The 16,402-nt window shown below is 30.8% G+C and overlaps 2 protein-coding genes across 3 annotated transcripts; one reads left to right on the top strand and one right to left on the bottom strand.

Moving 5' to 3' along the window:
- The first annotated feature begins 982 nt into the window (after positions 1-982).
- On the top strand, positions 983-2,142 carry LOC112034269 (glycine-rich protein DC7.1). The gene is made up of 2 exons (XM_024067088.2): positions 983-1,173; positions 1,786-2,142. The coding sequence occupies exons 1-2, from the start codon at positions 1,083-1,085 to the stop codon at positions 1,926-1,928; spliced, it is 234 nt and encodes a 77-aa protein (XP_023922856.2). The 5' UTR covers positions 983-1,082; the 3' UTR covers positions 1,929-2,142.
- A 2,580-nt stretch (positions 2,143-4,722) lies between these two features.
- LOC112005682 (GTP-binding protein SAR2) lies at positions 4,723-8,298 on the bottom strand. 2 transcript variants are annotated; one of them, XM_024037981.2, is made up of 4 exons: positions 7,913-8,297; positions 7,690-7,791; positions 6,769-6,924; positions 4,723-5,640 (listed from the first exon to the last, which is right to left on the bottom strand). In XM_024037981.2, exons 1-4 carry the CDS (start codon positions 7,997-7,999, stop codon positions 5,329-5,331), a joined length of 657 nt encoding a protein of 218 aa, XP_023893749.2. In that variant the 5' UTR covers positions 8,000-8,297; the 3' UTR covers positions 4,723-5,328. The 2 variants fall into 2 exon arrangements, with proteins under 2 accessions (XP_023893749.2, XP_065631263.1); XM_065775191.1 differs by lacking the exon at positions 7,690-7,791 and having other exon boundaries at positions 7,913-8,298.
- Between the last annotated feature and the right edge of the window lie 8,104 nt (positions 8,299-16,402).

The raw sequence follows: 16,402 nt of genomic DNA, 5'->3' as shown, positions 1-16,402 counted from the left end.
ATATAAGATGCAATTATAGTTGAACTAAGCTGATCAAAATGACCCATTTAGGCCATTATAATGGATTAAAAGCAATTTACTTTACACAAACTAAAGGCTAAAGGTGTGACCGTGTGAGCACATAGGATAGGAAGGCTTTTCATAATGAGTCGACACGCATTACTATTATTGTCCATCGATTTGAACCTAACTATTTACCACGTGCTTCCATGAATATCCATCTTGTAATGCTTAGAGCTTGATTGGTTAGCTAAAAAAAAACACCGTTTTTTATTTTCATTTTCAGATTTTGGTAGGTCCTACTACTAAAAAAACTGATTTGATTTTAATATTTGTATTCAGTTTTCATTTTTAATATAGTAAAAGTTGAATTTAAATACAAAAAATGAATACAATTTTTCAGCCTTTTTGTTTTATATGAATACGATTATAGTAGTATATTCGTAAATATTGTGAATACACAAAATTATTTTTATTTTATTAATGTGATGTGTGAATGAGAAAAGTTACTTAAAAAAAATACTAACCAAACTTTGGTATAATATATTTTACACTTAAATTATGTATTCAAAATAACTTACTAAACACTACTAAAGATGAAAATAAGTATTTTTTTTGTTTTATATTTAAATTCAAAATTTGAATATAAAATAAAAAAAAATAAAAAATAAATACACCATTTTTTTGAAACCGCACAGGCTCCTAATGATTCTAGACGAAATTGGACTCAATCAATCTGCACCAAAGCTACGTGCCAATTCGATCATATATTTTTTGGGATAATGGTCATTTTCTTTGGCTAAAAAAATAAAATAAACTTTTGTGGTCCCATTCTCACCTTCCAACATAATTAATTTTAGACTCTTAATACTCCAATGTTGACTTCACACTTCACACATATCATCAAAGCCAAAAAAAACTTTGAGGTCCCATCTCTCTCCCTTCCTCTCTCTCTGTGTTTCAAAGTTCTATAAATTGGGAGAACCACCCTGCTCTTACTTATCCACTACTACAGAGAATCTTATTAGAGTGTGTGTTTGCTTAGTACATTTGTCTTCAATCCTCTTGTGTTGCTAAGGAAAATGGCTTACTCAAAGACTTTCCTTCTTCTTGGTCTTGTCTTTGCTGTGGTTCTTCTCGTCTCCTCCGAGGTCTCAGCTCGTGAGCTAGCTCGTAAGCTACTTTCTTGAGCTAAATATATGCCTTTATTATTTTTTTTTTAAAGCCCAAATGTTTTTTTTTTTTTGTTCGAGAATTGGTGTTTTTGGTTTATGTCAAAGACAGAGGTTCACCAACATGCATCAAATGCCTTCAAATACCAACTCGTCATAAGTGACCCTCCTTGTAGCAAATATACTGCCAATAAACCTATTCGATCGGTTGGAGCTAGTTTTTTTTACAAGTACATAAGGTTACCAGGAATCTTGGTCACTTGGTTATAATATCTCTGAATCAATCAAAGTGTAAAATGACTGTTCATTTATAATGATAATATGCATTCACTCTGACAAGAAACGATAATAAAATAAACAAAGGAAAAAAAAGATGTAGTACATAGTTTTGTTAATCCATATTGATTAAGGAAAAAAGTAAAAGAAAGAAGCATTGCATCTTTTTGTTTTACAAAATAATGGAGCATCATTATCATGAGTTCCATGTGGGAAGTATATACTTTTAAGCTCTTATGTTTTGTAATCCATTTTTTTTTTTTAATTATATATTTTCCAGTACACCTTGACCTTATATTTTAGCCATGTTGTAAACATTTTTCATTTCTTTTTGTAGAGGAGACTGTGCAAACTGACGCAGTGAATGAGGACAAGCATGGTCATCACCATGGACACGGACACGGCCATGGCCATGGACACCATGGCAAACCAGGTCATGGTGCTGCTGGAGAGGAACTTGAAGAGACCGACCAAAATTAGATTAATCCCTTGTCCTACGGTTTCTGGATGGGTGTGTCTTATCAATATGTGTTACTTGTCTAAGCTTGTATGCCAATAAGGTTGAACTTTCAACCATAGTTTCTACCCAAAAAAAAACTCTCAACCACAGTAGGTGTATAAGCTTTATCTTTGTACTCTTTGTCATGTATGTCCTGCTTTTTATGTTATAAAAAACGTGCTTGGACTTGTGAAATTCGGGATGTCTTGCAATTTGTCTACCTATAATTTCTTTTGCTTATACCCCTACCTATAACTTCAATTGCATTACGCATTGACTGTTTCAAAATGAACTTAAGTAGGTAAAAAAATTATCACCTAAATCTTGGTAATTCCTTTGATATGGATAATTATTTTGTGGGGGCAGTTGTATGCAACTACAACTGCTTCCTCATAGCATGTGAGGTCCATAGAGACAAATGTATTAAATGAATAGAAAAATTATTTTATAAGACCGTTTTATTTACAAGACATTTCTCTTACTTGTGGGTATTCACAAGTTGTGAAAAAGAAATCTCATAAAATACGTTGTTAAGACCCCATCAATCCGTGATGACAATTAGAAAAGGAAGGTATTATTGTCCGCCGTGCCGGGTGGTTGTAACTTTGTAAGTAACAACTAGCAACAAGATAGGATTTAATACTCCACTAATAGTCACGATCTCATAAACTATGGACAATTAATGTAATACAGTTTTTAGAAATTGACATTTGGAGAACCACCTATTCCTGTACTCGAGCTTTTTCATAGGTTGGTTGTGATCGATGACCGCTTGAATTCAACAATTACCATATTTTTTATTGCCTTTTTGTTTTGATTGAGAGAAGCCAGCCTATGTAATATCCATTTTCTACTTTATTTTTATATATCTCACCAAATGAACTTGGATATATAGTACTACTTTGAAGCTTCTCTTTCGGTCTCTTTCCCAAGCTTCTAACGCCCTTTTGTGTAAATGTAATAGTACACAAATTTAAGAATTTTATACATTACAGCCCTATGTTGTGCATAACCAACAACTGTTTTGTGACCCTTTTTGTGTTTATTCCGTTGGATGCTAAGGCTTGCTATGTATTAAATAATCAGAAGGCTGTGTTTGTCTATCTTGGGCATCTCTTGACTCTTGTGCGAATCATTTGTTAGGATATATTGCATTTGCCACTTGCGGGGCACTTCATCATCTGCTTAATTTAATTATTTTTATGGAATATATATAAGAGTTAAAAAGTGCATGTGTTTCAGTTTGTATAAATTTTCTACAAAATGGGTACTTATAGTAAGAACCTAGCACTTCATATTAGTTTTATATAAACACTATCCATTTTTCTTTAGCTGAATAGTATAATTACATCCTTTGTTTTTGTCTTGCTAAAGTATCATGAGTCCATATTGGAAATATTCTTTGCTTTTTGCATGAACTCATATGTTCGTATCACTTTTCAGTATCTTCCGCTCACCACTGGCTTCTTTATTATTTTTTAGAGTTAGTAAGGGTTTGTTTGGATATTGTTTATTGCTAAAAACTGAAAACTGAAAAATATTGTAACAAAATAATTTTTAAATGTGTAAATAGTGCCGTGAGACCTAGTTTTGAAATTGTTTTTCTAAAAAAATATTTACAGATCTCGTAATTAGTGCACGAGACCCATCATTGTTTCAGCTAAATGCTGGAATGCACGTTTTTGTACGTTCCAAACGCACACTAAGAATGATGTACAAAGAAAAAGAAACAAAAAATTTATCCAAAATTTTAAATACCAAATATTAAACTACACACCCTACAAATATTTATATATCCAAATTTTTTATTAAAAAAAAAAAATTAACACTGCAAACCGAGAAATTAAAGTAGATACTTGTCCTCTGCCAAGATGGACTTTAAAAAATGATTTATTTTGGAAAATGCAACTTCAAATACTCATTCATGTCTACCTATATAATAGATGAGCATTTGTACATATAGCTAGGATCAGCAGCGGAGGATGGGGTACTGAAAGTTTTAGGATTGAAGTTAGTATTTATGTAAACGAAACCAAAAATAAATAAAACAAAACGAAATATGATATTTACAGACCATTTCTTTTGGGAATCAGTAAGCTTAATTAGCTGATGATGAAGACGAGCCTCATGAGAAATGAAATCAGTAGCGTTTAGTGGTTGTTGAAGAAGCCTTGAACTCCAAAGTTTCAGACTTGGGCTGGGTCTGAGACATACAGTCGCTCTCTTATTAGTAGTTCTCTCAACATCAAGCGCGGTAATAGCTCCTCTAATTTTTTGTTTTTTGTTATTTTGTTTTTTTTTTTTTTTTTTTTTTTTTTTTTTTTTTTTTTTTTTTTTTTTTTTTTTTTTTTTTTTTTTTAAGAAACTATCTATGTTCGTTAGCATGATCATATTACTTTTTCTCACTATTTACAATTAATTATCTCATAATGAGAAAATCTTCTACACATCTATATTATGTAATTTTGTCATTTTGAGTTCTACCATACATGCATACGGGAAGAAATTTGGCTATCACACATTTCACACTGGTGTTACTCAAAACTCAGTGTGATTTATATCCTTACATGTCTTGCCAAAACTCTCTGAATACTGTATCCCATGCACTCCAATTATTACTTATTAAAAATCCGTTTTGGAATACCATAATCACGTACGGAAACAGATTTTGATCAAGAAGAATCTTGTTTGGGACTTCGTATGATGGTATCGTTCAAACTTTGGTAAGTAATTCAAGTACTATGAAATTAACGCACTTCGCAAAAGTGATTCAAGTAATATGAATGTTGCTTTGGTTTGTTATTGTCAAATTTTTACAGATGGTCAAGTCTTTCTGTTTTATACTTTATTTGGTTTGGAAAGCAAAGTGAAGCTAAGTTTACTTCCAACATATGAAGTACTACCGGAAATAACAAAAGGTAACCTCAATTTGAGAAATGATGAAGCATATTATTGCTTTTAAGCAGATACATAAGCATTTAATTAGTAAAAGTTATAGCATCTGTGCTCTAGGTGTGTCTACTGGGTAGAGGTATAAGAATTGTTGGTAAAGAGCCTGCTGAAGGAGGCACTTGCTTCAACATCAATCTCAAGCTTCCCAAATGCAGACACAGAAGAACTCCCTAGTATGCTCAGTGATTGCCCTCTCCAAACGGATTTCAATCTTTTGCATTACTTTTAGTCCCTTCACCTAAACCAGATGGATAGCACAATCATGTGCTATTACTTATTATAGCAGGTGATCAACTCACCTAAACCAGATGGATCTCATGTGGTAGTTGGTGACTCGCGTAGTCAAGAATTGAACTGGCAGTGCGCCCAGCATCTCCACTTGAAATAAGATGTGAAATCTTCACTTGTAATGCCTACTACTTAATGTACTTAGAAAGCCACTTGAAACCATCCAGATACTGCTTTTGTTGCATGATTCAGCCACAAAAACTTCAAGGGGCGGGCATTTGTGACTGCCAGGTCTACCCTACCCTTCCCTGTGGTGATGTTGGTCAGGTCCAAGAGGGAACACAATTCCTCTTCTGGGCAAGAAGAAGGTTCAGCAGTTGTTATGCAAAAAATAAGAAATGGGACATTTGCAAAGGCCTCATCAGAAAGTAGAGCGCTCAGCTCTTCTCTTGGCCCTGAAAATTGCTCTCTGGTCTTGGTATTAGCATTCACAATGTACACAACTGCATCCATCTACAGAACAAAGATTGAAATGTATTTAGCAAAAATGCAATACTTAACAAGGAAGATATCACCGTGGAGCAACACATAATGACAAGCACAACTTGAAACATCGACACTTTATTAGGCAATCAGGCAGCAATTTGCCAAATTCCCACCCTGAACCTCAAGATATGATCACTTTTTTTTTCTTTCACATATCCCAGATGGTATTTAAAACAACTAACAAGAAACAAGGGCTAACAAGAAAGAATAATTAACATGTAAGAGGTAAATGATGTACTAGTAAAATTATGAAATTCCATATTTTAATGGAAGAGATCTGCATTGTAATATTTGAACTACATAAACTAGGTAGAATGACAAAGAGAATGAGTTATGCATGTTGAGACACTATTGGCAGCCCTAGCAACAATATCAGCAAAATCCCATGATCAATGTTCTCCCACGAATCAGACATAAACACAAAAAGGTTTTCCAAGGATTATGAAGGCAAAATTATATTAAGATTTAGGTTCAGGCAGTAACATAAGTAAAAACAAATTGAACAGGCCGCTGGTGTTCAGTTGGGATAGCAAAGCTCAAGCATATGAGACAGTGACACATAGAAGAAAGTTAATAAATGTAGATATATAAGAGCACCAGAATTCTCATTTTCTTAAAAATATAACATGTAACCAAATATTACAAAGGCAAACTTTTCCATTCTAAACCAAAATACTCAATTCTATCAAATTTATGGCATATACAGTCACAACTCAAAGTTTATCATGGTTCAAATCAGGGTGAATTCTAGCAAAACCTAGTCACAATCATGTAATTCATGTTCTCTATTAGTCAAAATTGAATCAAGAAAAAAAAAGGACTTAGACAGAAGGATTCCATTAAACAGAAACAGATAGTAACTACTAAGTGCATCAGATATAACAGCCAGGTCTAAGTCTAACAGAGCAATATGGTTTTTTTTTTTTTTTTTTTTTTTGGAGGGGGATAATCAGCAAGAGGGTTAGAGCTAGGCTACCCTAAAACATGCAAGAATTCTCAAGAGTAAATATGAAATTAGAACTACAATCACAATATCTACGTAGATATTGCACTTATCATTAACTTAATATTCTCATCAAACAAAATTAAATGTACCTTGGCAGAGTAGTCTCTCCAAACTCTACGAGCTATCCAGTGGCTTCCTAAATCATAAAATTTAAACTTGATTTTGCCAATACAAGATACCCATGATGTCAAATACGAAGCTGGTGTAGTATTTGATGACATCTCATTTCTAGATATGCTCTGCCTCTGCAATATTCATTCATCAATACCAAAAAAAAAAAGAATATGAAGTCAAAGGTAATCGAATTAAACAAAACATCAATCCACCATTTGTTTGCTGAGAATCAAAATCAAACCAAAAAAGAAAGAAAGAGAGAAGCTTTTTCAGAATTAAGTTTCGGCTTCAAAGCTCAAAAATATCACATTCACTAACACAAGAAACTGTTTTGAGCCAAAGAGTCGATGCACCACTCGGTTTTTTGCCCTCTTTACACCTTTAACTAACGTAACACTTTATGCACTCTCTTAACCTAAAACCTTCACATTCCGTATGTCTTTAGATTTTCAACTAGGTCTTAGTTGATTGATTAATTTCATCTACTAAAACTATATCATTTGCAAAAGGCATAATCAATTAAAATTATATACCCTACAGAAAGTATACAACATCTACTTTATCTAGCTTCTTCCTCCTACTTATTATTTTGTTTACTAGCATTTAACTTTTTATAATATAACCAAAATCCCATTTTCAATGAAAAACAAAATCGTAACTTGTGGGCTTATTGGCCGACCCTAACTAGTTTGTTGAGGATCTATAGCCGATCTCAAAATTCCCAAATTTTGACACCAATCTTGATGGTTGTTGTTGGACCACGTTCCTTAAACATCACCACAACCTATTCTCTACTCAAAAAAAGAAAAATAATTCAGGATTTCCTTTTCTTTTAAAGAGAGAGGTACCTCATCTCCTGAGCCAAAAAAAAAAAAAAGGGGGAGAGAGAGAGGTACCAAATCTGAGAGGCTCAAAATCACTGACAGTTTGTAGAGCATATCCTGGCCTAAGAACAAGACGTTGGCCTCCTTTGGTTTGAAGGGATAAAAGGTGCTCAGCTTTTCTCATGAAAAAAAATAAATAAAGAAGATCACATAGAAATTAACACAAAACTTTGAGAATGAGCAAAATGCTTAAGAAATTAGAGTGAGGGAGAGAGAGAGAAAGAGCGAGAGGCACCTCAATGTTAAAGAAATGGAAAAACCATTTATTCAGCAAAAACAATATAACATAAGGCAAGACTTGAACCCAATTGATCAAAATCATCCTTTTTTTTTTTCTCTCTCTCTCTGTTCTTTTCTTTGATGTGTGTGTGAGACTCAGTAAGAGAGACACCGTGTGAGTTTTATTTGTAAAACTGAGAAAGCCATGGGTGTGGAAGAAGTAGTTTTCCTAGATAGTCAAAATGGTCGGTGACCGTTGACAGGTTGTACCCATTAAGGTGGAGTTGGAACATTCTAGACTGGAGTTGAGAACAAATATGAGCTTTGCCTTGTTGCGCAAAAAAGCGCCAAACATTTCACAGTTTTTCTTTTTTCTACTCAGCTCAACTGAGTTGACCAGAACTGATCTAGATAGAATTAAAACTGGTAAGAGTGTCACTCAAAACACGCAACCCTTTTGTCTTAAAAATAATTAGAGTAGTTTTTCAACCACAAGTTGAAGATTTATGATTTATCTCTAAAAAAGAATCATAATGATTTTATTATTAGTCAATATAACCACGTGGATCTTTAATAAAAGAATCTAAATTAATTTTTTTTTTTTTTTACAAAAAATGTAGTTAAATTTGAACTAACAAAAATAGAAACTTTTTTAAGTATATATATTTCTTCTAAAAGTAAATGAGAAAATACAATTTCATTGCTCGTTCCACTTTAAAAAACTGAAATTTTAATGAATCACCCTTGGCATTATCTAAATTAAACTTTTAATTCATATTAAACAATTACTCCAAGAACATCGCGCATTTTTGGTTCGGTGATCACTCCACAAGTATAAGTATTTGTGGGGTGTGAGGACAAAGGTCGGAGTTCAAGTCTTTAAAAATGAGTTTTACATACATATATACACTTAAATTAAGTTAGAGTAAAACTTTTATTTTATATAAATAAATTTAAAAAAAAAAAAACAATCGGTCAAAGAATTGGCCCCATTTCCTAACCTCGCATAACATTAACATGACACGTTTGCTTGCCAATAGAATATTCTATTTGAATGTTCTATGGTATTTGGGTTGGGAGGCCTATGCATTGCATAGTTGGTGTGCTATGCTATACTATTACTTATGGATTAAGATTTCTAGATATATATATATTTTTTTTTTTTTTGAGAAGGAAGATTTCTAGAATTTGTATGCTATTTTTACAGTAAAGTTTCTAAAATTTTATTTATTCTTTTTGAAACGAGTAAATTAGATTTTACTATTATTGAATAAAATACTGGCCATTTTGATGATATGGTAAATTCTAAATGCAATCATTTCAACATAAATGGATAATAATTTAAAAGCTTTTGATGTCCATAAGTTAGCATTTTTCATGTTTAGCCAAAAAAAAAAAGTTAGCATTTTTCACGCTGTGATTCTTTTCCGTTGCTAATTGTATTGTCTCGTGGAGAATTCTTATCAAGTAGTTGTTCTTTTATTAAGCCTTCCTTTGTGATGATTTTTTTTTTATTTTTGATGAATCCTTTGTGATGAATTGAAAGTTGAAATGTGGCAATTGAAACAAATGTTTTCTCAAATGAACCCACTATTTACTCAAGTAAATTTTTTTTTTTTTAATGTTATGCACAGGTATATATTTAATATATTCAATTGGTAATGGATTAGTTTTACTGTGTTATTAATTTAGTAACGCTGTTGTTAAATGAACTTACTGCCGTCGATTTATTATATTTTACGATGGTGATGATGCAAATGACTATTCTCCAGCTGCTATAAATTTATCATTAGGGAACCACATTAGAAAATACGCAGCTGGTGGTTTTTTTTTTTTTTTTTGGGTTTGATGACTATCTACTTTATATTATCCTACTCAATGTATTATAAAGTTTCAAATGTTGATATATATCAAAGTTGGAAGCTTTATTACAACATTCCAGACATTTGGAATGTATTCTTTTGGGCATAACTGTTATTATAGAAAAAAAAAAAAGTTATTTTGGTATTGTATTATTAATTTGGTAATGTGTATTGTGTGCATAAAAATTTACAGTTTAAACTAGATCCAGTATTGTATTTAGTATTAGTTTTTGTTTATCTATAAACAGGTTGTGAAAGCAAAATGCAGAGAAAATTTGTGTGCCTATGAAAAAAAAAAGGACCTATAGTCTAAAGGTTATATTATAGAAAAATATAATTTTAAAATATGCCTATAACAGTGGTTTAAAACAGCTTGTATAGGTTCAAGTTACTATGGCAGTTAATAAAACCACCGATATAGGTTATTTTGACAGTTTCTAATAAACACTGGTATAGGGTTACAAAACTATCAGGACTTATACTTGCAATCGATGTAGCTCACTCGGGGCTATTGTCGCACTTATTGGCTAGAAGTTGAAATCGGCGACATCATGGTTATCAAAATCGCGATATGGATTGTAAAATCACCCGATTTTATGATCACATCTCATCAAAACGTTTATGATTGCACTAGGATCGTAAAAATGGTAGGATTGTATGGGATCCTACCAAAAACATAAATTTTTGGTTTTTTTTTTTTTTAGATAAATTTTTTGTTTTGATGAAGTTTCAAGGGTTTTTATTTTTTCATGTTGTGATGGTATGACTTTTTTTTTTTATTTTATATATAAATAAAATTATGTTAACCTAAGCAAATATTTTCTAATTTCTAGTTCACTTGTAATCAAAATGAAGGAATGCTTCATCATTTCCAAATGAAGAATTTAATGTTGGTTTTGTTGTCTTTTAAACTATAATGCTCCTAAATTTGTTTGATCAATATACTAATTTATGTTCTAATATTACTAAAATGTTTTTTTGTATATAATTTTATCAGTTATGCTTGTATTTGTATATTAATTGATTGATTTTTTTGAGAATGCTATTTAATTATTGCTGAGTGGTATAACTTAAATAGTTGAGTGTGAAATTGTATTTTAATGTCTTTTACAGCTCTAATATACAAATATTTAATGTCTACATAGAGAGACCGTGTGAGTTTTATTTATAAAACTCAGAAGGCTATGGATGTGGAAGAAGAAGATCTTCTAGACAGTCAAAATGGTTGGTGACTGTTGACAGGTTGTGCCCGTTAAGGTGGAGTTGGAACATTCTAGACTGGAGTTGAGAACAAATATGAGCTTTGCCTTGCTGCGCAAAAAAGCGCCAAACCTTTCACACTTCTCTTTTTCTACTCAGCTCACCTGAGTTGACCGACCAGAACTGAACTAGATAGAATTAAAACTGGTAAGAGTGTCACTCAAAACACGCAACCCTTTTGTCTTAAAAATTAATTAGATTAGTTTTTCAACCACAAGGGGAAGATTTATGACTTATCTCTAAAAAAGAATCATAATGATTTTATTATTAGTCAATATATCATGTCGATCTTAATAAAAGAATCTAAATTAAATTTGTTTTTTAATAAAAATGTAGTTAATTTTAACTAACAAAAATAGAAACTTTTTTTGTAAGTTTATATATTTCTTTCAAAAGTAAATGATAAAATTCAATGCCATTGCTCATTTGGCTTTAAAAAACTGAAATTTTAATGAATCAACCTTCGTATTATCTAAATTAAACTTTTAATTCATAGTAAACAATTACTCTAGGACTACCACGCATTCATAATGTAGTGATCACTTTACAAATATAAATACTAGTGGAGTATGGGAGTAAGGGTCAGAGTTCAAGTCTCTAAAAGGAAGTTTTACACACATATACACTTAGATTAGAGATTAGGTTGAAGCAGAATCTCTATCTTATATAAATAAAAAATAAAAATAAAAAAACAATTACTCCAAGATTTCCCCATTTCCTAACCTCGCATAACAATAACATTAACATGACACGGTTGCTTGCCAATAGAATATGCCATTCGAATATTCTCTTTGGATGTTCTCTTGGATTTGGGCTGGGAGGCCTATACATTGCATTGTTGGTGTGTTATGCTATACTATTACTTATGGATTAAGATTTCTTATAAAAAAAATTTGAGAAGGAAGATTTCTAGAATTTGTATGTTATTTTCACAAATAACGTTTCTAAAATTTTATTTATTTATTATTATTTTTTTTTTGAGAATGTTTATTTATTCTTTTTGAAATGAGTAAATTAGATTTTACTATTATAGAATAAAATATTGGCCATTTTGATGATATGGTAAAATCTAAATGCAATCATTTCAACATAAATGGATAATAATTTAAAGACAAAACTTATATACAGTATCTTAGGTTCTGTTTCTTAAATTCCCCTTTTAAGATTCTGCCATGTAACTATTTAACTTAAAAAATACATTTCTATCAATGAGAAAAAAGCTACATGACAAAATATTAAGAGAGAAATCTAAGGAACAGTACCTAAATACTGTACCTAAATACTGCTCATAATTTAAAAGCTTTTGATGCCTATAAGTTAGCATTTTTCATGTTTAGCAACCAAAAAAAAAAAAAAAAAAAAAGTTAGCATTTTTCACGCTGTGATTCTTTTCCATTGCTTTGTATTGTCTCGTAGAGAATTCTTATCAAGTAGTTGTTCTTTTATTAAGCGTTCCTTTGTGATGAATTGAAAGCTGAAATGTGGCAATTGAAACAAATGTTTTCTCAAATGAACCCACTATTTACTCAAGTAAAATTTTTTTAATGTTATGAACATGTATGTATTTAATGTATTCAATTGGTAATGGATTAGTTTTATTGTGTTATTAATTTAGTAACGTTGTTGTTAAATGAACTTACTGCCGTAGATTTATTATATTTTAGGATGGTGATGATGCAAATGACTATTCTCCAGCTGCTATAAATTTATCATTAGGAAACCACATTAGAAATTAGGAAATATGCAACTGCTTCTTGTTTTTTTTTTTTTTTTTAATAAATTTTTTATGACTATTTACTTAATATTATCCTACTCAATGTATTATAAAGTTTCAAATGTTGATATATATCAAAGTTGGAAACTTTATTATAACATTCTAGATATTTGGGCATAACTGTTAGAGTAATACTACAGACACAAACTATTTTACAACATTTTTACAAACTATTGATGTAGCAAATTCTTATTAGTTCTAATATGGATCCACCACTAACATCATATTTATGTTTATTAATGATTATTTGAAAATTATTAAAGCCACATCAGTAATTTGTAAAAATGTTGTAAAATAGTTTATATCTGTAGCAATATTCTAACTGTTATTATAGAAAAAAAAAATTATTTTGGTATTGTATTATTAATTTGGTAATGTGTATTGCGTGCATAAAAATTTACAGTTTAAACTAGATCTAGTATTGTTTTTAGTATTAGTTTTTGTTTATCTATAAACAGGTTGTGAAAGCAAAATGCAGGGAAAATTTTTGTGCCTAGAAAAAAGAAAATAGGACCTGTAGTCTAAAGGTTATATTATAGAAAAATATAATTAAAAAAATGCCTATAGCAGTGGTTCAAAACCACTTGTATAAGTTCAACTTACTATGGCAGTTAATAAAACCACCGGTATAGGGTTACAAAACTGCCAGGACTTATACCGGCAGCTGGTGTCTCTCACCTAGGGCTATTGTCACACTTATTGGCTAGCAGTTGAAATCGTCGACATTAAAAGTATCAAGTTAGCACAATTAGATCTATACCAGCATTTTTTAGACTTATAGTGACAATTTAGAAACACTAGTATAGGACCATATTTTTTTTTAGACCCATGTTTCATCACCATAGCTAAAACCCATGTTTCAAAAGCAAGTTCAGATCTCTCTGTCTCTCTCTCTCTAACTCACTCTCTTTCTTTTCCTCTCTTACTAGTGGTGGTGGTGGAGTCATTGCATGATGAGGAGAGGAATGAGTAGCAACAAACGGATTGAGTTGCCATCAATGGATGGACCTCAGTTTGCGTTGGAGGGAGCCGATTGGGTTGGAGGTTGGGTGAAGAAAGAGAGATCGTAGATCTGGGTTTGCTTACCCAAACGAAAATCTCTAAAGATCTCTTTCTCAAACCAAAATCTCCCTCTCTCTTTCATCATTCTAAAGCTTTAAAACTCTAAAGTCTTTCTCTTAGATCGTGGATTTGGAAAATTCTCTAAAGCTCTCTCTCGGATCAATGGTCGTGAAGTGGTGGTTGGTCCGATGGTCGGTAGGGGTGGATTGTTGGATGGGTTTGACGTTGGTGTGGGTTGCAGTGGCTTGATGGACTGATCGGTGACAGTGGTGGTGATTAGTGGTCTGATCTGTTCGTGTGGGTTTCAGATTGCATGAGTAGTTGGTTGGTTGGTCAGATCAGTGATCATTGGTTGGGTTTGTTGTTGGTTTGGGCTTCGGATTGCAAGGTAGTTTCTGGGTTTCAATGAGGCAATTGACCAAAAACGCTGAGCACAACAATGTCGGGCTGAGTTTCGGGTTGTTGCTGTGTTTATTTTAAATTTCTGGGTTTGTTTTTTTCATGTGGATTTTATTATTTTTCTGGGTTTATGGGTTTGATTTGTTGGAGGATTCGGTAAAGAAAAGGGATTTTGAATGAATTTTTAGATATTTATTTGCTGAGAAAATGTAATAAAAGAAAAGAAAATATTGATTATTTTAATTTTTTGGGCAACCTTCATGTTCTTTCCTGAAGAACATGAAGAACATGTTACTTTGTTCTACCGAAAATAATGAAAAGAGAAAAAAGAAATTTTTTTAATTACTCTTTAATTGGTTTATGTTTGTTATTGTGTTCTTTGTGTTTGTGATCTTGTGTTAATGTTTAAATTTGAGTTTGTGTTTTTTGTGTTTGGTTCTAAGTTTATGCTTTATGTTCTTGTGTTGATGTTTAAATCTGTGATTGTGTTCTTGTTCAAAATGAATTAGATCTCAATTGATGTATTTTTTTTGTTTTTAATTTTGTTTTTTCTTTTTTAATTTAGTTAAAATTGATTAATAAATTTTTTTATATTTAGAAGCAGACATGGAATGCTAATTAAAAATTTTTATTATTTTTTAATTGGCCACGTCAGCATCAATTTGCCACCTAAGCAATTTCCGTTGGTGGGTTAACGGAAAGGACCAAAATAGAACGCGTTAATTGATTTAGGGACTAAAAGTGATAAAATTAAAATGTAGGGACTAAAATGAAAAAAATCAAAATGTAGGGAATAAAAGTGCATTTACGTCATTTTTAAATGGGCAGAATATAATGTGTCATAAATTACACTCATAAATTATCCACTATTAAAGGTTGCCGACTTTTTATTTGCTTTCCATGTAAAGAAGTCTACACATAATTTTGTTCATGAGTGATGCTACAATTACAAAGTATTTTATAAAAATTTTACAAAATGTTGATGTGGCCAACCTCCTATTAGTTTTCATTTAAACCCACTATTAATATCATTTTTTCATCTACCAATAATCACTCACTATATTAGCAATTTGTAAAAAAAATTGTAAAATAGTTTGTATCTCTAGCATTATTCTTTTGTTCACCGTGTAGAAATTTCTTTCTAACCTTTGGTAGAAAAAAAAATGAAAAAAAAAAAAAGAAAGAAAAAAGAAAGAAAAGAAAAAAAGTAATGCTAAACCCACAAACTATTTTTCAACATTTTTACAAAATGTTGATGTGCCAACCTCTTATTGGTTTTCATTTAGGCCCACCATTAATATCATATTTTTATTTACCAATAATCACTTACCACAAAAGCACATTGTAAACTTTTTTGTAAAATAGTTTGTATCTTTAGTATTATTCCAAAAAAAAAAGTGTAGAAATTAATTGTTTTTGTTTTTATTTTTTTTTTATCTCTCTCTCTCTCTCTCTCTCTCCCTTAACTGCTAATCTCTCCAATAAATAAGAATATTATCTAGACATTTCATTATGTATGTACTCATAAAGAAAAATAAATTTTAACGGATGTCCTAAGAGTATTGGTTTATAAACTATTTAAAGAAATATTTTACGAGAAAATGATAAAACAATTATGTTATGTTTAGTAACAGTTTTTGTTTTCTGTTTTTCAAAAACTTATTTTTGGGAATATAAAGAAAAAACAATTTTCTTGTATTTTTGAAATAAAAAACATGTTTTGTTAGTTGAAATTAAAAAAAAAAAATTGAAGAAAAAAATAGAAAATACTAAAATATGTTCTTACTAAGATTTGAACTCTAATGCTAACTCATTAAATGAGACAAATTCATTAAATCAAATGCGTGTTTTCATTGAATTTTGAAAATTAGAAATTGAAAACAGTTTTTTGCATGTTTTTAGTTTTCTTCACAAATTAAGTTTTGAGAACAGACTGAACAGTTTTTGTTTTCTGTCCATTTTGAATTGTTAAACAAGTTTTTAGTTTCAAAAATAGAAAATTGTTTTTGGAAACAAAAAAATAAGGAAAAAAAAAAAACAGTTACCAAACATACTCTTAATTTTTTTTGATAATTTTTTTTTTATTTTTTTAAATTTTTCTCATAAAAGTGATGTTAAAACTTTTCTAATATAGTTTATTAACAATTAC

This window comes from Quercus suber, unplaced genomic scaffold, assembly GCF_002906115.3.
Source record: "Quercus suber isolate HL8 unplaced genomic scaffold, Cork oak 2.0 scaffold_106, whole genome shotgun sequence".
NCBI classification, from domain to species: Eukaryota; Viridiplantae; Streptophyta; class Magnoliopsida; order Fagales; family Fagaceae; genus Quercus; species Quercus suber.
This window is presented reverse-complemented; position numbering and strand designations above follow the sequence as displayed.

Coding starts and splice junctions, on each gene's coding strand:
- LOC112005682 (XM_024037981.2), bottom strand. CDS start 7,999: ATGATTTTGATCAATTGGGTTCAAGTCTTGCCTTATGTTATATTGTTT. Junction 7,792..7,912: donor TCCATTTCTTTAACATTGAG/GTGCCTCTCGCT, acceptor TCATGAGAAAAG/CTGAGCACCTTTTATCCCTT. Junction 5,641..6,768: donor GGAGAGACTACTCTGCCAAG/GTACATTTAATT, acceptor TTTGTTCTGTAG/ATGGATGCAGTTGTGTACAT.
- LOC112034269 (XM_024067088.2), top strand. CDS start 1,083: ATGGCTTACTCAAAGACTTTCCTTCTTCTTGGTCTTGTCTTTGCTGTG. Junction 1,174..1,785: donor CTCAGCTCGTGAGCTAGCTC/GTAAGCTACTTT, acceptor TTCTTTTTGTAG/AGGAGACTGTGCAAACTGAC.